We start from the raw sequence: 25,796 nt of genomic DNA, 5'->3' as shown, positions 1-25,796 counted from the left end.
TTATTGCCTAGTCCATTTCCCTATGCACGATCATTAAATTACTATTCTGAATATTTGTTAATCTATTAAATGGTGGTGCTAACACACTACTATCGTCTTCATTGTAATTTCTCAATTGACTTTGCTGCCTAGTGTTACGTTTTACACACGCCATAACTGCCAAAATACTTCACACAATAACACAGAAAAGCACAATTTGAAGAGCAAAATAAGAAAACTCATTAAAATAGCCCTGAAAATAATATCCAATTAATTGCAAGCGCGGCTGCGAAATATTTGGTGCAAATCTACATGCATGTCACAACTGTTTAACTGTACAACAGTGAAGAACAACAACTACAAAGGATATTGTCTCTACAACTGCGCACTAGCAATAAACAATAACTACACCAATTACACAAACTATAAGAAAAAGATCTGACGATTCCAGTGAGGTATCCTCGGCTAAGGGTCGACATATGAAACTTCCCGTTTTGTACGTAAGGAATGACAGTGCTGGAAGAACTCTTATACATTATTTGATTTTCAAGCAGCTGAGCAAAACTCAACGTACTCAGACAGTTTTCTCTTTACTTATTCTGATCATCACTAAACTGACACACAATTTTTTAGCGCAATGCAATCTGACTTTCAATAATCCCTACAAAAGAATGGCCCTGACTAACGATAACCTATACTTTTCATGAATCACTTACCTCACAAAACTCTTCATTACTCGAACTACTGCAATACAGCGAGCGCCAATACTAGCAGCTAAATAAAAGATTCTAACTACTGAAGGCACTAATTACTGATAGGCATAGTTAGTAAATGAAAGATTTTGATAGAGAACAAACAACGTATGTAGCTTAATAGCGTTCAAAAGTCATAATGCATACATAATTTTGTGACATCCAATTAAACAAATTTTCTTTTTCTGACGGACACACGTCCAGATCGTGCTCTCATAGTAATCTCTCAAAACTCTGACATCTCGCGCCACATCCACCAATGCTGGCGGCTCACCTCCAACTGCTCAACGCCATGCGCTGTTCACATCCAACTGCCCAACGGTACACTAGCGAATATTCCAACAATGAGTCCAACCAGCCACAGACTGCACACAGCGCAGTCATCGATTTTCATACAGAGCACTACGTGGCGTTACCAACATAAAAACCTATACAGCCTACTTACAAGCTATGTGCTTAGATATACACAATATTTAGCTACATTTGGTTTTACACTGATTCACAGAAAGTAAACACTCTATGTTTTAGCAAAGGATGTGGATATGATAGATCTTACACTAAACTACATAATTGTCTTTCGCCAGAGATACGTTGCGTTATGGTACAAATATTACTGGCACAGATTTTACATTTCAATAAATGTTGCTAGCTGCAGGAGTGTCTTCATATTAACAACAACATTTTTAATATGGATTAATAGTTAAACAGTAGGTAAACAGATTGAGCGAAATATTTAATACATAAGTAAAAACTTTTTGTAAGTTACAGAATACCATGTTATGGAACATATTAAAAATTTTATTACCAATATGAAGACACTCCTGCAGCTAGCAACGTTTATGGCAATCAGGTTACCTTCCATTCAGAAGGCTGTTGCAATTAGCGACTGTTATATTGACTTGTGAATCACAGGTTTCAGCTATCAGTCGTCCTTTTTAAGTTTTATTGTCAGACAGATTTCAGCTAGAAATTAGCCATTCTCAATGCACTATCATTTTTGACCAATGCATGTAATGCCTGTTGGTCGGGCTTCGTCCACAGTTCATTTATGGAAATGCAAAATCTGTACCAGTAATATTTGTACCATAGTATAAAGTATCTCTTGCCAAAGACCATTATGTAGTAAAGTGTAATATCTACCATATCCACATTTTTTGCAAAGACATGTAGTGTTTACTTTCTGTGAATCAGTGTAAAACCCAGTGTAGCTAAGTACTGTATATATTTGTGAACATAGCTAAATAATGCACATTATAGGACGCGATCTGATATGAAGACGACAAGGCAGTGCACTGTAAGTATCTAAAACATAAAAAACTTTCGTCACCGATTGCTAAATTTCCATTGTTTCCGCCAGTAGTACCATCACAGTATCTAGCTACATTTGGTTCACAGCATAATGTTCTTGTTACGACTCCATCTGATGATTAGCCTGCATTGGCTCGAAAACATGTTCATGGTTGAATAAATCGTAAAAAGTGACTGGTTGCATATTTATTACCAGATAAATCGCCAATTTAAATCACAGTCGCAATTCGTCATCCACTATGGACGTACTGAACTTCCCAATCGCCTTTCTGCAGCTTTTGTATAGTTCTATGCGCTTTTCTCAATATGGGTCCGTGGCTACATTCGCAGAAATAGTTAATGTGGCGTGGCAAGGATCTTCGCCCACGGAATCTCAGTTCCTACAAGCATGAACATTCGGGCAAAACAAACTTCAAAGGTATCCTTTAGCGCCAAGAAGTTACATTCTGGGAACGCTAGGCATGGGACAGTCAGTAATAGATAAACGGCGTTTTGGAGAAGTGGCTGGCCTTCTTTATGAACATTAATTCGTTTCGATTTGTGAAGCGTTGAGCCAACTTTGTCACTACTTTGCCTGAGGTGAATAATAACTGGCCTAAACCTTCCTAAGAGAGATCGTCATAAATGGTACAAATAGCTATAAGCACTATGGGACGTAACAGTTGAGGTCATCCGTCCCCTAGACTTAGAACTACTCAAACCTAACTAACCGAAGGACATCACACACATCCATACCCGAGGCAGGATTCGAACCTGCGATCGTAGCAGTAGCGCGGTTCCGGACTGAAGCGCCTAGAACCGGACTGAAGCACAGCAGAGAGATCGTCGTGGGTTAACATAAACAGATAACGAGTAAGGTAAATCTGGACACCAATTTCCGTGAAATGCGTGTGTGGAAGTGATCGCTTTGGCTAAAACATCGGGCTGGTTGAAGAGCAAGAGAGTAATTTACAATAGTTTAAGAGCAGCTAGCACAGGCCAGTAAAGGATAGTAAATTTAGCAAAACTTTTGGATCGAGGGAAGATTATTGTCTAGCTAACAAATGGATCACTGGCCAGCAGTTGTGTTTCAAATTTGGCAAGGAAGACATTTGTTCGAGGAACGACAGAAAGCACACTTTGATTGAGGTGGCAGAAGAGAACACTTGACTTAGAGAATTTATGTGGAGGTCCGATTGCGCTCACTTCGGATTCCACTACTGCCACGAGTGACTGAAGATTCATTACGACTATCGGAAATGTTAGCCGCGCGTGGAGTTCTTTCACTGATATGTCAAATTCAGGCAGTCACATTGCGATTACTGCGTAGTTACTTTCCGAGAATTGTTGTGTAGATAATCCTTGCTGAGGTATTCATGTGTTCGATTAGTATTGTTAACAACTGATAACTGTCTAACTCTCTGCATTACTTCTGAACACAATGATCCTGTAATAATTTGTAATTCGTGCATGTCAGGAGAGAATTTCGTAATAAACAGGGATCAATATGGAACACTGTTTCGTTTCATAGTTATATAAACACTCTGTTATCTTATAAGGCACAGCACCTGTGTCTCATGTTTGCTTGGACCACACCTGTCCCGTCTGTTATCTGGTATTAATTGTATATGAGTCCAACAGAAGTACGTCATTCTAACATCTGCAAGAGTATCTCGAAGGCTCAGCCACACCACAGCACCACGATTTCCGTATCCATTTTTCTCCATTCCCCATTTTACCTTGAGATCCACGTCTGTTAGCCTCATCGTCGGAGGGTCATTAAAAAACTCTTCCCTTAACAATGTAAGCACCATCACTAAACAGTTTCTTCACCTTAATTCCTACCGTAATAATGGTCCTAAGCATGTCTTGTTTAATGCTGGAAATGGCGTGGGCAATTTTGTGAGTATATCATAATGTCTGTAATTGACCATTGAGCTAATTCTGTTTTATTTCATTTAGATATGGGAGTCTGGTGAGCAAAAAAATAAATTTTGCGTTTCATTAATGAATAATAAACGTTTGCCATTCGCATAGATGGCAAGTTTTGTTACAGCTACAAATGTGCTTATGATTTCTCCTGAATGAGAAGATGGCCTATTGATCAGTGGTAATTTTTACTCAAATACTCATAAACTACACCCACAATGTAGATATTTTAGGTGGCAGCGTGTGCACTGTCTACACAGCACTGGCTTTCAGGTTATCACTTTCCCTTGAGCAGTGGGAACAACGGAAAAAAATTTGGAAATTTGTGAGAAGTTCCTATGGGACCAAACTGCTGAGGTCATCGGTCCCTAGGTTTACACACTACTTAATCTATGGTAAACTAACGTAAACTAAAGACAACACACACACACACACACACACACACACACACACACACACACACACACACACACACATGCTCGAGGGAGAACTCGAACCTCCAACGGGGGACAACAGAGCTACCTGGCGAGAAATCCTTAAGATCAGCAATTACCAGGCGTTGTTTGGTATATGACTTGAGCTGTGAAACAAGATATACTTTGACGTGTTTGTTTATAAACTATGAGGAACTAGAAATACAATCTATAAATGATGATACAGTTTACTCCAATGATTCACAAGGACAACAATATGAATTTCAGTTTGTAAAGTTCTCTTAATACTCAGAATGGTTTCAATGTTCAAAATCATTTTCCCTGATGGAAAACACGTTCATAAATGCAACCACCAATCGATGAGAAAGGAAACCAGAAGAGAATTTACGTTCTGGTAAGGTAAAAAAAAACTGTGTAAATTATTAATAACTGTCGTAAATAAATAGCTTTTCTGATGGAAGAAGCTACAAAAACAACATCAAAGCAATCCTGTTTTCCGTGATTTAAAAACTGAGTCTGCATAATTGGATGAAACACAGTTGTTGAAACTAGAACATTAAGAGGCTTGAGAAAGAAGGATAACTTAGTTATGTTGCTGTATAGAATAGTATGTTGCGTCAGGTGATATAGCAATTGTTATTATTTATCAAGATAATTCCTTTCAACTTTTGGTGTTTTGGTTGCTATTGATATTCTTATTTTGCAGATATCAAAACCTTACGAGATTTTACTGTTCACAGAATGGATCTTATTAAAAATTACTCGAAATTCTTACTATCACAATCGGCTGTTCAGCCCCATTACAAACATGTAGATCACGTGTCAAATGTATTTCAGTTTTCCTCCTTTAATGATACGTTGTTGTAAATGAAGTGTTTTCTAGACAGAAATCAACGACGAAGAAAAACTAAAGAATTAAATTAAAAATATCTTAAAGACGATGGTGAGAAATGGCACGAGAACAGATCCTGCTTTGACTTAAAATCTCTTAATGGGTAATATCGCAATTTTTTATTGTATTACTGTGAACATTAGGGTTTGAGAGTTCATGTACTTCGTCTGGATGCATCCAGTCGAATGGTGCATATGGCGATAGACCACAATGATGTGTTGTGGATGTGGTTTGGTGTATGACAAGTAAATGACGTTATGGCCGAATGGTGTCGAGTATCCACGTGAGGAAGGAGGAGACACGGGTGTAGACGTCAGGGTGGCCCACCACGCCACAATCGCGGCGACCGTACGAGTCGACTCCGATGAGGTAGGCCCTGGGGGGCTGGCCCTCTAAGGCCATGAGCGCGCTGCCGCTGTTGCTGGCGCAGGAGTCATCGCCGCCCCTGCCGCCGGCGCAGATCTGCGACGGCACGATGCGCCGGTCCCAGCGCGAGTACCTCTGCTGGCAGGTCTGCTCGTCCACCACCGGCACATCTATGTACAGCTTCACTGGCGTGGAACCACCTGCAAACCCCAAACAGGAATTTTGTTAACCAAAGCAAGTGCACGTACAAAATCTCCTTGAGACAGAGAAACTTCTTTTGACATATCCGCATGGATTTAGTGAGCATTGCTCATGGAGAACTCAGCCTGCCACTTTTTCGAATGGTATCCTGCGAACTATGGATGGAGGGCAACAGGCAGATTCCATGTTCCTAGAATACAGGAAAGTATTTGGCAGAGTGCCCCACTGCTGACTATTAACGAGCATCTGAGCATAATGAATAGGTTCCCAGATATATGAGTGGCTCTAAGACTTAAGTAATACAACCGAACATGTTGTCCTGGATGCGAATGTTCATCAGAGACAAGGGCACCGTCAAGAGTTCAAAAAAAGGTTCAAATGGCTCTGAGCAGTATGGGACTTAACATCTGAGGTCATCAGTCCCCTAGAACTTAGAACTTCTTAAACCTAACTAACGTAAGGCCATCACACACATCCACGCCCGAGGCAGGATTTGAACCTGCGACCGTAGCGGTCGCGCGGTTCCAGACTGAAGCTCCTAGAACCGCTCGGCCACACCGGCCAGCCCGTCAAGAGTGTACCAGGGAAATATTATAGGACAGGTCTGAATGAGAGATGAGCTGCAATATGGGGCTGTTCCCAGAGGATGTAGTAGAGTAAGGAAAAGCGTTTTCATCAAGTGACTGGGAGGATACAGCTTGATTTAAACAAATTTCTATTTGGTGTATTGAATGGCTACTTGTTCTAAATGTTTAAAAATGAAAATGTGGATGAATCGAATAAAAAATCCTGTAATGTTCGAACGCAGTATTTTTGTGTTGTGAATTGGCAGGAGCCAATTCACGGAGTTTGGAGGAAGCCGAAAGGCACGCGTTTAAGCTCACGCAGGCTGGCGTGAGGTCTGGAACAAGGTAAAGTAATTATCCTACCAAGAAAAGAACGTAGTTGCTTGAATACTTAACTTTAATCCATAATTGGAGAACATCGCTCTTGTTGATACATTAATTACAAATTCAATATAAACTGGTAATGGCGCCTTGCTAGGTCGTAGCAAATGACGTAGCTGAAAGCTATGCTAACTATCGTCTCGGCAAATGAGAGCGTATTTGTCATTGATCCATCTCTGGCAAAGTCTGCTGTACAACTGGGGCGAGTGCTAGGACGTCTCTCTAGACCTGCCGTGTGGTGGCGCTCGGTCTGCAATCACTGACAGTGGCGACACGCGGGTCCGACGTATACTAATGGACCGCGGCCGATTTAAAGGCTACCACCTAGCAAGTGTGGTGTCTGGCGGTGACACCACAATTTGGTGTGCTGCTTGATACAGTTATGTCGATTAAATGTCGAGGCGTAACGTTGCAAAGGGATATAAAATGGAAACAGCACGTAAGGTCGGTAGTTGATGTATTCAGAGAATCCTACGAAAGTTTAATTCGTCTACAAAGGAGACCGGATGTAGCACATTAGTGTCACCCATTACTAAAAACTGCTGTAGTGTTTGGGATCTACACCAGGTCAGATTAAAGCAAGACATTACAGTAATTCAGAAGCGTGCTGCTAGGTTTGTTACTGGTAGGTTCGATCAACACGCGACTGTTACGTAAAAAGTCTGCCATCTGAAACTTGAATCCTTGGACGGAAGTCGATGTTCCTTTCACAAAACACTACTGAGAAAATTTAGAGTACCGGTATTTGCAGATGACTTCAGTACCATTCTACCGTCGTCTACGTACATTTCGCATAAGGACCGCGAAAGGAGAATAAGAAAAATCTGGGCACGTACGAAGGTATATCTACAGCTTTTCCACTCTCTCCATTTGCGACTGGGACACGAAAGGGAATGACTTACTAATGACACAAGACACCCTGCACCGCATAGAGTCTTGCTGCGTACCGGAGTATGTCGTAGACGTATATTTAGATATGAGGTACAAACGAAATCTGTGACTGGACTGAGGTTTTCTTGGTGAAGACGACCCAGAATGTTATCTTGGATGATGAGTCATCAATAGATTAGACATAAGTTCAGAAGTTCCCAAGGCAAGTGAGCTGGCACACTTACTATACGTGTATTATATTAAATGACGTGGCGGACAATGCTGATAGTACCCTAAGAGAGATTTAGTCGATGACACTGTTACCTATAAAGAAATATTGTTTGTAAAAACATCACTAATCAGGCAGATATTCTGCTTGAGACTTTCCAAACCTAGTAAGGGCTTGGAAGCTTATCGGGAAAGGCATCAGTTGCTGTTGTAGATACTGTACAACATTTATATGACGTGATACCTGATGGTGACTAGCAGCTGTCTTGTAGCAATATTGTGCCTTTTCCACTAAATCATCCCATGTGCTGTCCAACTACTTTTGATTCACACTTACAGCTTCTTGATAAGATTTAAATGTCGTGCAAAGATTAGCAACTTGTTTTAAATAAAAAAAAAGTAACATTGTGCAATGGAGGAAATGCAAAACGTTTTTAGCTCTTTACAACAATATCAGTGAGTCACAAGTGCCATCAGTCAACTTAAGCTTGAGTGTGATAGTTTGTGGGGACGTGAAATGAATTGCACAAGCTCAGTCGTGCGTAGGAAATTTGGCATACGTGTGTAATGGAAATGTTAACAAATCAGAACTGGCAGATAGTTTAACATAAACAACTATCCCGTCAAAGTTTACTAACGTAGTTTCAAGAACTACTATTAACTGAGGAAACCGGGAATATGCTGAAAACTCCTACTTTGTGCTCCCTTAGGAACAGCAAAGACAATGTTACACGAATTACAACGTGTACATAGACATGTAAGGAGTCATCTTTCTGCCCTCCAAACGCGAATGGAGAGACAAGAAACACTAATAGGCGGCACAATAGGATATACGCTCTATCATACACTTTAAAGTGTTCTGCAGGCTATAGATGTAGAAATAGACATTACTACACTATCCAGAGATAACTTAGTCCTCAGACAACTCTTTGTTATCCTGGACCTGAGAGATTACTTTTACAGTCTTGCTACTGACATTAAAGGTGAGACGTACATCAAAGACGCAGATACAGTTTTAATTGTGTCATTGAAAATCTTCATTTCACTCAAGATTGTGATTCAAAATATGTAATAAATATCTCAAATTTGCTGTTGTCATCTGAGAAAAGAACATAAAGGGTGTAACAAAACGACACCAACCGACTTTGACGGGTTGTAGACGTTGTCTTGAGAAATAAGAATAAGAACCCGAGCCCGGAACGTCTGATGCTGCCACAGAACGTAAGAGCAGAAGTTTCAAAGCTGCAGGCTACCCATTCTGCAGCTAACGTGGTTTTTTCGCTGACAGACCTAATCGCAACTCCTCGCGAATGGGCTGCCAGTATTCAAATCGTTAGAGAGCAGCTGACGTGTCCACGCCTGTCACCACACTGCGGAGCATGCAAACTCTCTTTAGTCGTCAAAAGTTGACTTTGGAGTACCCTTTGGCCACTGTAGTTTGGATGAATTGTAGCGTCCTTAGATGACGTTTCAGACGTGGGGTTCTGTCCGCAGTTTGGTTTTCAAAACACACTAAACAATCCCTCGAAGTTTGTCGGTGTCGTTATATTCCACTCTCTGCATAACTTTATATAATATTTTAAACAGAAAAAAACTAAACGGAGAGTGTAGCTGAAGCATTTACAAAAGATACGAGAACTACCGGCAAGAGGACCAATAAGAATTGATTTAGGAAATATATTTGCAAATGCTTTATATGGAACGTAGTTACAAAGGGCAAAGGAAATTGAACAACACAAAAACAAGACAAGAAATATCTTGAAAGCTTTGAAATCTGGCTGTGGAGAAGAATGGAGCAAATAAAATAGATAGGAAGAGAGACTAACGAAAGATTAAATGCTAAAAAGAAAAGAGAGGAAGCAAGAAATCAAAATGGGTCGGATATATTCCAAGGGAAAACTGTCTTTACAAAAAATATCAAAAGCTTTGAAGAAAGAGAGAACTTACCAAGAACTGCAGAAAACTGCAAGGAACTGGATTTCGTGGAAGATCAATTCCAGCTGAAATCAGTCTTTTGGTAGATTAATGTATCATGATAATTTTCAGTAGTACTACATTAAAGTGTGAGACTGATAACGTATTGATTTGCTTTGACTACTGAACTAACCCCACGTTCTTGTGAACGTTCGGATGTACGAAGAACATCTGCTCTTTAACTGCAGTTATGACAGTCCGTAAAACATACAGTGACGGCATTTAGCAAACTTTTACGCTACGAAGTAATTAGAATAAAGCGCGTATAAAGGTTTTGTCAGAAACAGCCTTGGATAGATAAGCTAGTTTCCGCAGGAGAAACGATGCTTTGGAGTTGACGTTTTATTGTATTATTTAAAGGGCGTCTACACAATCAAACTACCGCGTTATTGTTTCTAAGTGAGCACGAAACGAATCACGAAAGGTTTTACGATTCGTGGATTCGTTTTAGCGGCATTGCTAGCATTAGAAGAAGAGATTCTAGGTAACAATGTGTACATGTAACCACTGCTTTACACCCAAATCCTCCTGCTCACATGGGGAGTAGTGGTTCTGTGTCACTGTTTTAGTATTGTTTTCATCTACTGTAGACAATGAAGAACATGTTACGTTACGTAATAAAGATGAACTAAACTTTGCCGCTGTTGCAACTACTGCCTAAAGGTAACAATAACAAAAGAGCGAGTGCAAGCTGCTACGCTTAAAGAAAAATATAAAATGTCTTTGGGCTAGAGTATGCTAATCGCATCCACGCATATACATTATCACATATGCTCCCATTTCATTACGAAACTGCTTTTCGTAACAAAGTTCTTCCAGAAATTTGTTTCTACCCAAGTAATTTCGCATCCAATGAAAACAAGTAACGTAACCAGAATGTCTACCAAACATCACTATTGTGGTGTTCAGTCCGAAGACTGGTTTGATAAAGCTCTCCATACTATTCTATCCCGTGCAAGCCTCATCTCCGAATAATTACTGCAACCTAAATCCTTTTGAATCTGCTTCTGTATTCATCTCTTTGTCCTCACTACCTTTTTACCACCCCCTCCTCCGCCCCCGCACACACTTCGGGCAGGTACTATGCTTGTGATCCCTTGACATCTTAGAATGTAATCTATCAAACAATCCCTCCTTAAGTTATGCCGCAAATTTCCTTTCCCACCAATTCCTTTCAGTTCCTCCTCGTTGGTCACACGATCTACCAATCTAATCGTCAGTGTTCTTCTGTAGCACCATATTTAGAAAGCTTCTGTTCTCTCCATGTTGACCTGTTTAACCTCCACGTTTCACTTCAGTACGAGGCTAACCTCCAGGCAAATACATGCAGAAAATACTTGCTAACACTTAAATCTATATTTGATGTTCATTCTTCTTCACAAACGCTTTTCTTGCCATTGATATGGTAAAGTTTTTGACCTCTATTTAGAGGATCACAAGTTACCTTACTCTCCAAATAGCAGATCTCATCTACTACTTTTTAGTGTCTCCTTTCCTAATCTAATTTCTTCAGCATCGTCTTAGATAATGTCTCTACACCCCATTACCATTTTTTATCTTTTAGTAATATTGATCTTATATCCTGCTTTCAAGATACTGTCCAGTCCATTCGGCTGCTCTTCAAAGTCCTATGCTCTGACGAAATTACATAGTCATTGGCTAACTTGAAACTTCATGTCTCTTCTCTCTCAGCTGTAATTTCTTTTCCAAATTTCTCCTTTGTTTCCTTCACTGTTTGTTCAATGTACAAGCTGAATAACATCGGAGGTAGGCTAAAAGCATATCACACTCCCGACTCAGACACTGTTCCCTTTCATGCTCTCATATACTTTCTGTACAAGTTGTACATAGTCTTTCGCTCCCTGTATTTTACCCTCGCTAGTTTCAGAATTTCACTCTATTCCAGTCGATACAGTCAAAGCTTTCGCCATCTCTGCTAATGCTATAAATATTGGTTTTCCTTTCCTTAAGGTAAATCATGTGATCAGTATCTCCTCATGTCTTCCTATATTTCTTCAGAATCCGAAGTGATCTTTCCCGAGGTCTGCGTCTAACAGTTTTCCATTATTCTGTAAATAATATTGCAACCATGCCTCATTAAACTGACAGCACCTGCTACCTCTGGAATTGGAATTATTACATTCTCCTTGATGTCTGAGTATGTGTCACCTGTCTCATACATTTTACACGACAGACGGGAGAGTTATGTCATGGCTAGCTCTCCCGAGGCTATCAGTAGTTCTGACGGTATGTCGTCCACTCCAGGCTCCTTCTTGCGGTTCAGGTCTTCCAGTTCTCTGTAACAGCTTCTCGCAGTATCATATGTCCCATTCTATCTTCATCTACGTCATCTTTCCTTTCTATAACATTGCCTTCAGGTTCATTACCCTCGTATAGACCCTCTATATACTCCTTCAGACTTTCAGCTTTCTCTTTTTTGCTTAGTACTAGTTTTCCATCTGAGCTCTTGAAATTCATACAGCTGCTCCCCTTTTCTCTAAATCCATCTTTCCCCTAGTGATATGCGCTTCTATATTTATAAAATCTTTAAATTTGTGCTCTAGCCGTCCCTGCACAGCCATTTTGCACCCCCCGTCAATTTCATATTTTAGACATTCCGTTTCACCTGTTTCATTTGCAGCATTGTTATAATCTATACTTTCGTCAATTAAATTCAACATCTCGTGCAATATCTCAGGAGTTCTACTAGATTATGTCTTTTACCTATTTGAAGCTCGGCTGCCTTTACTGTTTCACTCTCAAAACTACCCTACGTCGTCGTCTGTATTCCTTTCCCCTGTTTCAGGCAATCGTTGCCTGACACTCAAATTCTCAACAACCTCTGAGTCTTTCAACTTATCCAGGGACCATCTTCTTAATTTACTACTTTTCTGCAATTTCTTCAGTTTCATTCTACAATCCGTAACCAATAAATTGTGCTCGGATACCACATATGCCCAGGGAAATATCTTACAGTTTAAAATCTGGTTTAGAAATTTCTCTCTGATTATTGTGTAATCAGTCTGAAATCTTCCGATGCCTGCAAGTCTCTTCCACGTATATAACCTTCTTTCATGATCCTTAAATCAAGTTTTAGCGATGATGAAATTGTGCTCTGTTTAAAATTCTGCCAGGCAGTTTCCCCTGTCATACTTATCCCTCAGTCCATATTCACCTACTATTTTTCCTTCTCTTCCTCTTACTGATTTCCAGTCCCCCATCCAAATTAAATTTCCGTCTCCCTCAGCCGTCTACACAGTTTCTTTTGTCTCATCACACATTCTTTTCATCCCTTCATCATCTGTGTAGGTTAATTGGCATATAAACTTTTACTGCTGTGGTGGGTTATGGCTTTATGTCTATGTTGCCCATGATAACGTGTTAACTCTGCTGTTCACAACAGAGTACCCTCATTCCTATTTTTTTAATCATCATTAGACCTAATCCTGCATTACTCCTACTTGGTTTTGTATTTACAGCACTGTACCCTCCTGGCCAGACAGCCAGTCTACCCTGCCACCGAACTTCGCTAATATACCACTACAGGTAACTTCAACCTATCTATTCCCCTTTTTAAATTTACAACTTACCTACCTACCAAATTAAAGGATACAACATTCTGTTTTGGTTTCCCTGGCGATATTCTTCTAGGTAGTCCCAGCCCATAGGTCCGAACAGGGGACCGTTTTACCTCCAGAATATTTTACCCGGAAGGATGCTAGCATTTAACAACACAGTAGAGCTACTTGCCCTTGCTTTCAGCCATTCGCTGTGCTACTAGTACAGCAAGGTCATGTTCGTGGACGTTACAAAGCCAGATCAGTCAGTCATACAGACTGTTGCCCCTCCAACTACTGAAAAGGGTGGGGTCCCACTTCAGGAACCACACATTTGTCTTGCCTCACCGCAGATACTTATAACTGCTGTAACGTAATATTTGAGTGAGCGGGAATTACAGAAACATCCGCCCTACAGTCGACTAAAAATTGCAATCCCGTTTTTTGTCGGTTACAAATAAGCGGGTTTTGTGGCAATGGACTTGGGCAGCAGAACTTGCAGCTAACTCAGCTGCTGGGTCGCGTTTCCCTTTTCAGTCCAGCTACATGGAGGTGTGCATTTTTCCGGCTTGCAGTCCTGCCCAAAGCGAAAGTGGTAATAACAGTACTTGCCCTTGGGGTTTTATTTATTTCGAGACTTACTACGACTTCTTTTACATTGACGCTTACAGCTTCTGTTACGAGACCTGCCTCGATGACCAGTTGACAGCGCGGCAATTTGTTGCTCTAGCCCCGAAATTCTTGTCATCAAGTCACTCATTGTTATCGAAACATCCTGTTGGCTACAAGTACCACTTTTTGTGATGAACAATTCGTTACGGGGATTTATTTCTGTTATTATATCAGCCATTATAGCCACATTTTCGAATCCCTCGTCATTGACAACTAAAAAGTTCCTTATTGAATCCGGACGTTTTTCTGACACATCTACACCTGCCAAGGCTTGCATTTTGCGTAATAACTGACTAGGTTTTTGGTCTCCCAAATCAATTCCAGTAACTAATCCCGTAATAAGCTTATCTTCACTTTCTTTGAAAATATTCAGTAGACGTTCCTTAGCCAACGAATATTTATTCGCATCTGTGCCGCAAATAATGTACCAAATAATCTCCTTGTATTTTGGTTCTAATTGTGACACTAGGTGGTTAAATTTAGTTTCTTCTGTGACAATTTTGCAAATCCTGAACTGTGCTTCTCCTTGATAGAACCAAATTTCGGGTTTTTCACTCCCAAAAGGCGGAATTTTGATGCTAACCTTGTTTGCTTCAAGGTGATCTTCGGAAACGCTCCCGTTTGTGGTCATATCTTCTTATTATCACGTCGGGGTCACCAAATGTAATTGCTGTAACGTAATTTTTGCGGCAGTTCCCAAAAGATGTTGCTTGACGATATTTAGTCTAATTTTAAATCACCAAGAACACACGCCACTTGGCCTGCTTAGGATTCTTTAATTGACTTTACTTAACAGCTATCCCAGAATCATCACATTTGCTACCAAAGAATAAACAAAAAATAAAATTTTAAAGATATTACATCACGTTATCAGTAATGAACTATAAATATTAACGGTCTTGGCAACTTCATAAAATATAAAAATTTCATTTAGATTTCATCACTGTTGCCTTTACAATTACTATTCACCTTTTTATTTTGATCTTGGGTTACAAGGACCATACAGTCAACAAAGATTATAAAGTGCCAAAGAAACACAATCGCAAAAAAGCAGAATGACATAAAATTATGAAGTTAGTAAACAAACACACTCTTAAAGTAAAATAAAAGCGAAGTTAGACAAACACTACACAGCCGGCGGCAGTGGACTCTGGAGTGGAATTACAAACAGCAGTAAACAGCATCATTATTGTTCAAAAATGTTCAAATGTGTGTGTGAAATCTTGTGGGACGTAACTGCTAAGGTCATCAGTCCCTAAGCTTACATACTACTTGGCCTAAATTATCCTAAGGACAAACACACACATCCATGCCCGAGGGAGGACTCGAACCACCGCCGGGACTAGCCGAGCATCATTATGACGAACATGCATACGCTCTTATAATAAAAGACAAAACATGGAAGGTCAAACACAGTACATCATACAATAAGCACAACAATAGCCGAAGAACAATAATGCAGATAACATCATACAACAACGTGAGGAGTGTAGTATGCACACAGACGTAGTTAAGATAAAAGAAAAACTCAAGATGGCAAACACAATACAGGCAACCGTACGTACAATATTGCCGGTAGAACGATGACATAAAATGCACAAGAGAGTAATAATGAAAATCTAATGTACAAATAGAGGTCTGTACACAAATTAAAACACTTAATTACGCACCATATTACGAACCAGGCTGATACCATGTGACAGACCTCTATTCGTACATTAAATCTTCATTACTGCTCTCTTGTGCATTATATGTACCGTTGCTTGTATTGTGTTTGTCACTTTCGTGGGGAGGGGGTAACTTCTCGCAATCAGTTCCTTATAAAAATCTGATGGTGCAGTCTTGGAACACGCCAATATGATGCGGTTAAGATTCGCTACTCTCATTGTGTCCTTATCGCAGTGTCCAGACGTGATAATCTTGAACCGATGTAGGAGCGTGGGGTAACACCTGCGTCCCAGCCTCATGAGAATGGTAGAAGTCACATGACGTCTACGAAGCTCCACAGAGGCGAACCACGATCGACAAGAGGTGTTCGGTTCCATGACCGCTAGGTGGCCGCCCTTCGAGTGAGGAGAGACATGCCATTTACAGTTCCAAGCGTGAGAAGCAGTCATCCGTATCGTCGATGTGAGATCCGTATAAGGGATCAGCGTTGGGTGTAACTGGCCTTCTGTAATACTCCTCTTGGCCAGGCGGTCAACCGTTTCATTGCGAAGAATACCATGATGTTCTTTAATCCAGATTAACTGAACGGCAGTTCTGAGATCTGTGCATCTCTTACGACCGCCAAGACGTCCAGATCATATCTCTTGGTCTGTTTTTGAAACGGGGGATGTTGCAATTTCTGCAACACACTTTGAGAGTCCGTAACTATCAGGAAGAACTTGAATGTCCACGTACCATAATGAATAGCTTCCTTGATGCTCAGTAGTTCCGCCGTATGCATAGAAGATTCAGGTGAAGCGCAAACATTTGGTAGGCGCCACTAGAAGGGCAAAGGAAGGCGTACCCCACACCGGCCTTAGACTTAGAACCGTCCGTGTAGACGTGAGCGCTCTGCCGCCATTGCATGCTGAGAATATACTCCACGTCGCGAGTGATGATGTTCTCCGTCCGGAAATCGGACGGCTGGTATGCCACTGGGGATGGAGTGAAGAACAGACTAAACGAAGGATGAAAACAGGGGAGTTATGTGTCCTGTAGAACGAGTGGAAAGAGATGGCGCCATTTCTCTTAGTTGAAAAAACGTTCAAATGTTTGTGAACTCCTGAGGGACCAAACTGCTGAGGTCATCGATCCATAGACTGACACACTACTTAAACTAACTTATGCTAAGAACAACAAACATACCCATGCCCGAGGGAGGACTCGAACCTCAGGCGGGAAGGGCCACGCAATCCGTGACATGATGCCTCAAACCGCGCGGCCACTCCGCGCGCTCGTAGTTGCAAACTAGTAAAGGAGTTCCTGTCATTTGTCGTCCATGAGGTGACTGTATGAGTCTCTAGAATCGAACCAACGCCTTAAGAGAGGCCCAATCGGATATCGAAGTTCGTCTGAGGAGAAAAATGTCAGACAACATCTACCGTCTTATGGTCAACGGCATGACGGATGCTTCCACGAGCGATGATTTCATGGCTCCGAGGACAAGAATCGCTCTATAATGGACCACATCAAGGCTTGAGCAAAGCTAATTGTGTTGCTGTGCCGTAGACAATTCTACAATAATCCAAGACAGAACGGATCAAAACCTTTCAAGAGCTTAAACGGTTCCACTCCCTACCACAGTCGGGCAAGCAAACGCAAGATAGTCATAGCGTTGTCCACCCTGTCCTGTCGATGAGCTCCGCAGCAAACTTTCAACAGGAGTGTGCACAGACAAAGCGAGAAAGCGATTAGGTGGACGCATTGTCCTGTGAGTTCGCTGTCGAAGTAGATGACAAAGAATTTAGCTTGTGCCCGAACAGGAAATGTTTACGGGCCAAGACGAAGTTGGGATGAGAAGTTATTACGCTATTTCCTCGTCAATATCACAACAACTGATTTATCAGGTGACAAAGTGAGCCCACTTTTTAACTCCCATTCGACCAGAATGTCATATGCGTCGGTAAGCCATAGGCGTGTTACCCAAAAGCAGGACGAGTGAGGGTATATATAGACGTCATTCGCATACTGCAGAACTTTGAAGGTGGGGCTGAACAAAGTCTCTAGGTCGACAACATGTAGGACATATAGTAAGGGATTCAGTATCGCGCCCTGCTGGAGGCCACAAGACACATACGGGGTCCATGCAACACTTTGTCCTGATCGCTGATATGTACGGTACAGCAACAAAGCGAACTGTATATAACCCGTACAATCACCGCCGGGGGATGCAACAATTGCAATTTGTTGATAAGTTCAGGTATAAGGACATTGTCGTACGATCTCGAAAAGTGAAGAAAAATGGCCGTTAAATACCCGCTACCGTAGAACGTGTTTTCAGTGCCCATCGCAAGCGAGGTAATATTAGCATAAGTATTTCTTCCCTTACGGAAGCCGTATTGCGTCCGCAGGAGTAAGTTCTCATGTTCCAACGACCATTCTAAACTTGAGGAGACGTTCGAAAGTGATACACACGTAGGGTAGTCTGGCGATACGATGTTCCTTGACCAGGGTCTTTCCCTGGCTTCAATATGGGCACCAATAAGTAAGTCTTCCAGTCATCAGGAACGTTCCCACCCCTCCAGACGTCATTAAAGATGTTCAGAAGAACACATTTTGCATCGTCAGACATACTGAGAACCATGCAGTAGTTTATCTGGTCATACCCGGACGATGTGTCAGGGCCCTATTGATTTCCACGAGAGAGAATGACGCGGTTATACCATCTCGGAGATCGATAGCGGCACCTGTATCCGCGAGATCGATGGATTCTGGCATGGTAGTTGTGGATGCCACAATAGCGGCAAACTCGTCTATCCAGATCTGCAACCTCTTGGGAGGTACCGGTCTCCGTTTGAGCGAGTTCACCACCGACCAAATACTTTCAACAGGAGTGTGCACAAATAGTTGTTCGCAGAACTTATTCTTGTGTTTTGTTTTGCGGGGCTTGAGAAAGCGCTTAAGTGGACGCATCAATCCGTTTCTAGGCAGCATTGTTCTCCGAGTGGTATGTCATTTAAGATGACTACAAGCCAATCTCCGGCGCGCCACCCGACTCTAACATTCTGGGTCCCTCTAGGGAATCGGGCATTGGCTGGTGCCAGTCATCATCCTCTTCTGTGGAGCAAAATGCGATATGCTACGTTGATATAATTCCTAAAGCTAATGTACCTTGCTTTCGGGGACACCATGGTGAGGAATGACGATAGTTGGGCATCCATTATTGCTCCATACCGTGACCAATCTGCCTGCATAACGTTCCATTTTTGGGATGGCCTACTGGTCTTCGATATAAGAAGAGCGTAGTGGTTAGTAAGGAAGAGTAATCCATGTAGAAAATGGAGAAAGTGATGCCTAACGCAGACTCAGATAGACAGCTGGGGGGTGTTTGGCAACCAAATGGTCATCAGCAACGATAAATTCCCAACACTGGGGCAGCACTCATCGGAACAGTAAAGACAACCAACTTACTTACTTGGATTGTAACAATGGCGCCACGGCTGGCAAAAGCTTTGCCCATTGTCTGACATTTTGTAAGTCTGCGAGCGTTCACAAATCCAAATACACTTATAATCACGAAAAAAAATCTCTTTCTACGCGACTTGACTAACGACGACAATTATGTAATATGTATAAAGAAAAAGCGTATTTTGCCGTAACTGCCGAGCCGCCTCTCGATACGTCCCCTCCCTTCTGACCCCAGCTGCGTTCTCCTGGAATATTGGAGCGTCCTCCTCCCTGCAGCCCCACCAAGGCGATAATGACATCGTGCTAGCATTTCTCATAATTGTAGACGTTTTTGACATTACAATACCTTCCGTCGATAGCGCCACATGAGGTCCTTACAGAATGATATCTGCCAGAATTTTACCCCTCTTATTACAGTCCGTAACTTTATCAAGACCTATTTTGCCCCTGACATTTTATGTTAATATTGACTGATCCACATGCTAGAAAAGAAGGGGTAACCGCTGCTGCATACTACACAGTATGTTTGTTTAGGACTCTCTACGTATCCATCCGTCAGTCTTCGAACTTTCTAGAAGCTGTGGCTTTGCCCACGCCCCAGTGACTTGCATTTCTCGGTCAACATCACCCCAATCCGCGACCTTGGCGGAGCCCGTCTGTTTCGGTCACTCATGAATTACGATCAGTCATCTTGAAGTAAAACTCGTGATCCGTTACTCGTATCAAGTTGCGGGTTTCATCTCCTTTATTCTGATAAAATGTTCTTCACGGGTAAATATGCTTATACTAGCTCCATTCTTCTTTAATTACTCAAATTTGCCCAAACTGGGACGAGCAGTACTGGGAGTGTGGACAGAGGACGTAGACACCACTCCCACACCTCAACTAGAAGGCCGGCCTTTGTGGCCGAATGGTTCTAGGCGCTTCGATCCGGAACCGCGCTGCTGCTACGGTCGCAGGTTCGAATCCTGCCTGGGGCATGGATGTGTGTGATGTCCTTAGGTTAGTTAGGTTTAAGTAGTTCTATGTCTAGTGGACTCATGACCTCAGATGTTAAGTCCCATAGTGCTCAGAGCCATCTGACCCATCTACTAGAAGTGAGAACTTTGGTCTCTTCACAATCTATACATATGTTTGCTTTTCTCTGTATTTGTTGCTTTTAGGTACTCTTCATGTGCGAGAATTAGCAGTGCATGAAAACGACTTCTTGATTCATAGAAGAGCCAGGTATATTCGTCGTAATGTTTATGAAATGACAGGAACGGTTGTGCCACGATTCCAGACGTCAACACCATCTGCGACAGCATAACGTAACTACCGACCAATCAGAAGCAGTGTTTCGGCTGTATTAGGCCACCACAGCAGCAGGTTTTGCAGTCAGTTTCTTTTGACGAAGACGATGATGGAAATCGCCGAAAGCTCGAGATTTTATCCTGAACTGATGAGGCAAGAAGTCCGAGAACATTTTATGCAACTACCACACTTCGTGTGGTTTGTGAATAGTTTCCACTTACACAGTTATCAGATTAGTCTCCTGAAACGATGTATAGCGAACTGGAAAATTTGAAATCAATTTGTCAGGACTTGTGCACATCCTTCAATTTCTTGGCATTTCAATTTAGCAGTTTTGTAACCCCAAATGCTAATCAACCGACTGGGCAAGTGATTAAGTTCAGAACATACTTAAGCAACAGACTGCTGTATTATCTATCAACCTGCGGTCTTACATACACTTTGAGAAAACTGTTTCGTTTACAACACCTGTATCATTGTAGTACCCCATTAAGGCGCCTCTTCAGTTGTCCTTAAAAGGTTGAGTGCAATCCTTTCTACTTCAGTCAGCAAGAAAAATCCTTTACGGTACCAGGAAACAAACTTCGGCGTCCCAGTTAAGTGTGCTAACTACTCAACTGACTGAAGTACCCCATTTAGAAATTTCCGTATTCCTTTGATTTGTTTCAGCTTTCGTTAATATAGGACTTTTTTATCTTAGTATTTGTCACCCACATGAGCCATACACCTTGTCACGACAGGGTATCTTCCGAGCCTCAACGATGCAGATAATTGTACGCTATGTGAAACCACAATGGAAGAGTATGTAAAGGCAACAGTGATGAAATCTAAATGGAATTTTTATATTTTATGAGGTTACCAACACCGTTAATAGCTACAGTTCATTACTGATAACATGATGTAATATCTTTAAAATTTTATTTTCTTGTTTATTCTTTTGCAGCAAAGATGTGATGATTCTGGGACAGCTGCTAAGTAAAGTCAATAAAAGAGTCTTAAGCAGGCCAAGTGGCGTGTGTTCTTGGTGATTTAAAATTAGACTAAATATCGTCAAGCAACATCTTTTGGGACCTGCCGCAAATATTACGTAACAGCAGTTATATAATAAAAAAAATCACCCTGGCAGGTACAGTTTCAAACATTAGAATGAGGGCAGATTTTTAATGTGCGTTCTAGTGGAAGTAACTTGTCTTGCATATCATTAGTGCCGACCCGAGAGTAAACGTTACTTTCGTGAGTGCACTGCGACTTCTAATCGAAGCAGCTGGAGCTTAGTGCCACCGCTGTAACGAATGTAGATTCATGAAATTGGAGGACAATGGGCCTCGTCAATGCATCAGGGTATTAACACATTTGTCTGTGGTTTGTTTACGAGGGTAACCACTCCCCAGGAGTATTATTTTCGTAGTACTTTCGTACTCAGAACTCGCAGGCTGGTATGCAACATGCTTTGGGCTGACCTGTGGGCACATCAGGTAAGTCTGACAGGTGTGGAAGGTGTAATTGGACTTCAGATTTGCAAAACCACATAGGCAGATCTCCTAAGCACTTGATCCATCCAGCCTTGCTAGACAACAGCGTCCTGATGCAGACAATCTACAGCTTGTATGTTGTGGCCAGAGTCTGGTACTTCATTATTTTCTCTTGTAGGATACCGATGCGTGTTATGTTATTTGACCTGACAAAGGTAACAAGTCAAATTTACGTATAATACGAGAGGGAAGACCGACTAGGTTACTGAATTGTGTCTTTCAAGTTATGAAAAACAAGAAATTTAACGGTAGCTCGGAAAATGGTCTTCAGCGACTTCGAGACAACTGAATTATGATTCAGAACACATTCTGATCCTCAACCCATGAAAATATGAAACGAAATATTTTTAAAGGCCGATTAAATCTTCTAGGTATCTCATTTTATAGCATATAAATTCCTTAACAGTTGTAATATTAACTATGAGAAAAGATATCTTATCTGAAAAGAGGCAGAATTTAATCATGCACTATTTTAAAATAATTTATTAAACTTTTGAAGAAGTGAGAGCTATCAGACCAGGCATTTGATGCTAATATGTATGGAACACTTGAAAAGATCGATCACAGATTATTTGCATCTATTTCAGCACCATAAAGTCTATTATGTCAAACAGTGGTCGTCATAATATAAGACAGCGTTTTAAGATGGCTGCACAATTTGATTTTTCAAACCAGGATCAATAAAATTGATCAGGAACTATGCTGAATGGATAAAAGTAAGAAAAAGGGTGTCAGTGAACAACCAACCACCATCACGGCAATCTACGATGAAGCTTTACATCTTTGACACAAAATAAACTAAGAAGTAGCTTGCTGTTTACTGTACGTTGACAATAATAGCTTAGGAATGTATAAAAAGCCCACTTTATTTTTAATGGCGGTATTAATGGGGAAAAGAGAGAGAAAAATGAGAATCGTTTTAAAATTTGTGACATTTGTTACCGATCTTCAAATCGGCGACACACAGTATGTGGGTTTCTTTGTTCTTTCAATCAAGAAATGACGTTTGTGGGTGATGATTATCTTAGCTACCCGAAAATAAGAACGTCGAGGTTCACCAAGAAGACTCTACACAATAATATTGTTTCAATATTGAGAATACATTTTTGACAGCAGTTCACACGCGGAGAGGCTTACCTTTTTCGGTTCTACCCCATCCAGCCAAAACAAGATTCTTCCCGACGAATGTTGCTTGCCTCATCTCAGGCGTAATCGGCAAGCATATTGTTCTAATGAAAGCTGGAATTTAAAGAAACGGGTCTCTTACAAAATCGATTATAACAAGATTGAGAATAAATTATTAGCAAATATGACATCCTTAATTATACAACAATTCTAAAATTTATCAATACAGCTTAGTAAACAGGAAAAGTGTTAGGAACTAACATGACTGCCAATTTTTACAAATTAAAAAATAAAAAGAAAGATGGAAACGAAAGCTACTGAGGCCCAGTGGATTATCGACATCATAATCATTGTTCCAACCGTAAACAAACAAAATTAAAGCACAGCCAGCCTTGCACACACAAAATTGGTCACAATGAACAGTTTTAGAACTTCCTTCGCGCAAATAACCTTCGGGTATAGTTATGCCTCAATTCATCTGCTCTCATCTTTAATGGTGTAATAAGGGAAGAAGACTTTTTAAAATCCTTTACTCACGTTGACTGATTTGGACTGGTGATGAATCGCGAAGAAAGAATTTTACGGCGTTACTGCAACCTTGTTTATTCATTTGAATATATGAAACCATAGAAACTATATATATATGTACAAGGGCTGGACAATAATAGGGGAACACCACGAGAAATGCATGCTTGAACACAGGAGCAGATGTTGACCAAGCCTGCTGTTGCTTTGTTCTATTTGACCATGACGTGGGTGTACATCTGGACCTGTGCATTTTTCTCAATAAGCTGTAAGTGTCAGCCATCGTCAGAATAGTGTTGTGTGTAGTTCTGAGTGCATTAGGTTTGATCTAAGCGAATTAGAATGTGACAAATTACTGGTTCTCGTACGGTGAGTGCTTCCTTTACCAAGAGAGCGGAAGTGTCTTGAGTTTGAAACTGATGATTTACAGGGAGAGCTTAAAAACATCATCCGCTAAGTTACAACTCGGACGAAAGTGTGTGCCGAGTGATCGTGATTGACGGCCGTTGGAGACGTTTGTGGCGAAAAATAAGAGTGCGACAGCTGAAAAAGTCACTGCAGAACTGAAAGCTGCGCTCACGAATCATGTCAGCACCAAAAAAACACGAAGGTAGTTGCATAAGCGGGAAATTGCAGGTCGAGCTGCCATTCAAAAACTGCGAATGAGTTATGCAAATGCTGTTAACACGAAACCGTGGTGCCAAATCCATAGAACCTGGAGTATGGAAGAACGTCATTTGGTCGGACGAGTCTTGTTGGACATCGTTTCCAGCTTCTGGCTCAGTTTACACCCCAAGAGTGAAACATGCTGGGGCTTCGATGATGATCTGGGCAGCCATACCATGGCCCAGCGGACACCGTGGAGGTTCACACTGTCAAGGATTATGTGGCCGTTTTCGGTGATCAGCTTAATGCTATGTTATAGTGTTTGTTTCCCAACAGAGATGATGTTTTCCAGGACTACAGGGCGCCTGTTTGAACAGCTCGCTTCAGCCAGAATTTTTTCTGAGCACAAGGACAAAAGTCTTATCCCTCCTGGTCATCACAGTCATCAGATCTCAATACTATTCAGTCTTTATGGTCTGCTTTGGAGAGAAGATTGCATCATCGCTGTCCACTTCCACGCAGCTTGCCAGTTTTGCAGGAAGAGTGATATGAGGTTCACTTGAAAACCATACAAGACCTGTACTTACCCATTAGGAGACAACTGGAAGCTGTTTTTAAAACCAACAGTCTTCCTGCCCTGTTTTGTCATGATAATGTGTTTTTGGTGTTTTCTTATTTTTCTTCACCCCCTGTATTTGTTCCGCAGATATAGGTGACACTTGCATTATTTTTTAGTATGTTCTGACACTGCAAAAGTAAAATTGTATTGATACAATTGCATGTTCTGCACATTTTGAGGTCTGGCCAATACTGTTCCCAGTGACTCATCGTCAATAGTGTGATAACACAACAGCAATACATTGTTTTGGTTATTATTGCAAACATTCAGTGGTTTGAGACGTATGTGTATTAGGCCGGTCGATTGAGTATTCTAATTTGGTACGATAGTCACTTCAGGGTTTATCTGTTTTTGCAGAAACTACTGGCAATGGGCATGGTGCAGCTTTTATCTCTGACACACTGTACTCGTGTGATACGAAACGTTGTATTCTTCTGCTCGGCAATACAGCTACATAATTGTGGTAAAGAGCAGCAGAGAGCGGCACACTCACGAGAATTGGGGACGTTGCGGTCGAGTCTGAGCAGCGCAATGTCGTTGGAGGCGTTTCTGGAGGACAGCGGCTCGTAGTGCGGGTGCGGGATGACCTCCTCGATGCCGTAGTCCTCGGCCGGCGGCGCGCAGAAGTCGCCGTCGCAGTCCACGTCTGTGCGCTGGTCCCAGTCGCCCAGGCGTACACTCAGTCTGGCGCGGAGAAGAAAACATCAGTCGCTGCCATCATTCAAAGCGAAACACCAGATACGAACGTCCTCCGTTCTATTATCTTCCTGCTAGATATCAAATTCGCTTGCTGTTAATGGTGACGCCAGTACATTATTTCTCAAAAGAAACTTATTATCTTTGAGTTCTTTTCGATGTTCTCTTGTCTCTTAAGGATAGTGTTTAATGGTGAC

The 25,796-nt window shown here is 41.4% G+C and overlaps 1 protein-coding gene across 1 annotated transcript in view; it reads right to left on the bottom strand.

The window, feature by feature from the left end:
• Nucleotides 1-5,431: 5,431 nt before the first annotated feature.
• The window catches only part of LOC124555809 (CLIP domain-containing serine protease 2-like), a 67,098-nt gene continuing 46,733 nt past the window's right edge, over nt 5,432-25,796 (bottom strand). Inside the window, exons 5-7 of the mRNA XM_047129908.1 lie at nt 25,397-25,587; nt 23,166-23,267; nt 5,432-5,839 (exon numbers count right to left, since the gene is read on the bottom strand). Of these exons, the coding sequence (XP_046985864.1) occupies nt 5,529-5,839; nt 23,166-23,267; nt 25,397-25,587 (604 nt within the window). The 3' untranslated portion in view covers nt 5,432-5,528. The remainder of the gene's footprint in view (nt 5,840-23,165; nt 23,268-25,396; nt 25,588-25,796) is intronic.

Source organism: Schistocerca americana, chromosome 1, assembly GCF_021461395.2.
Source record: "Schistocerca americana isolate TAMUIC-IGC-003095 chromosome 1, iqSchAmer2.1, whole genome shotgun sequence".
NCBI lineage: Eukaryota > Metazoa > Arthropoda > Insecta > Orthoptera > Acrididae > Schistocerca > Schistocerca americana.
Note: the sequence above shows the minus strand (reverse complement) of the source record. Positions and strands in the feature narration are given on the sequence as shown.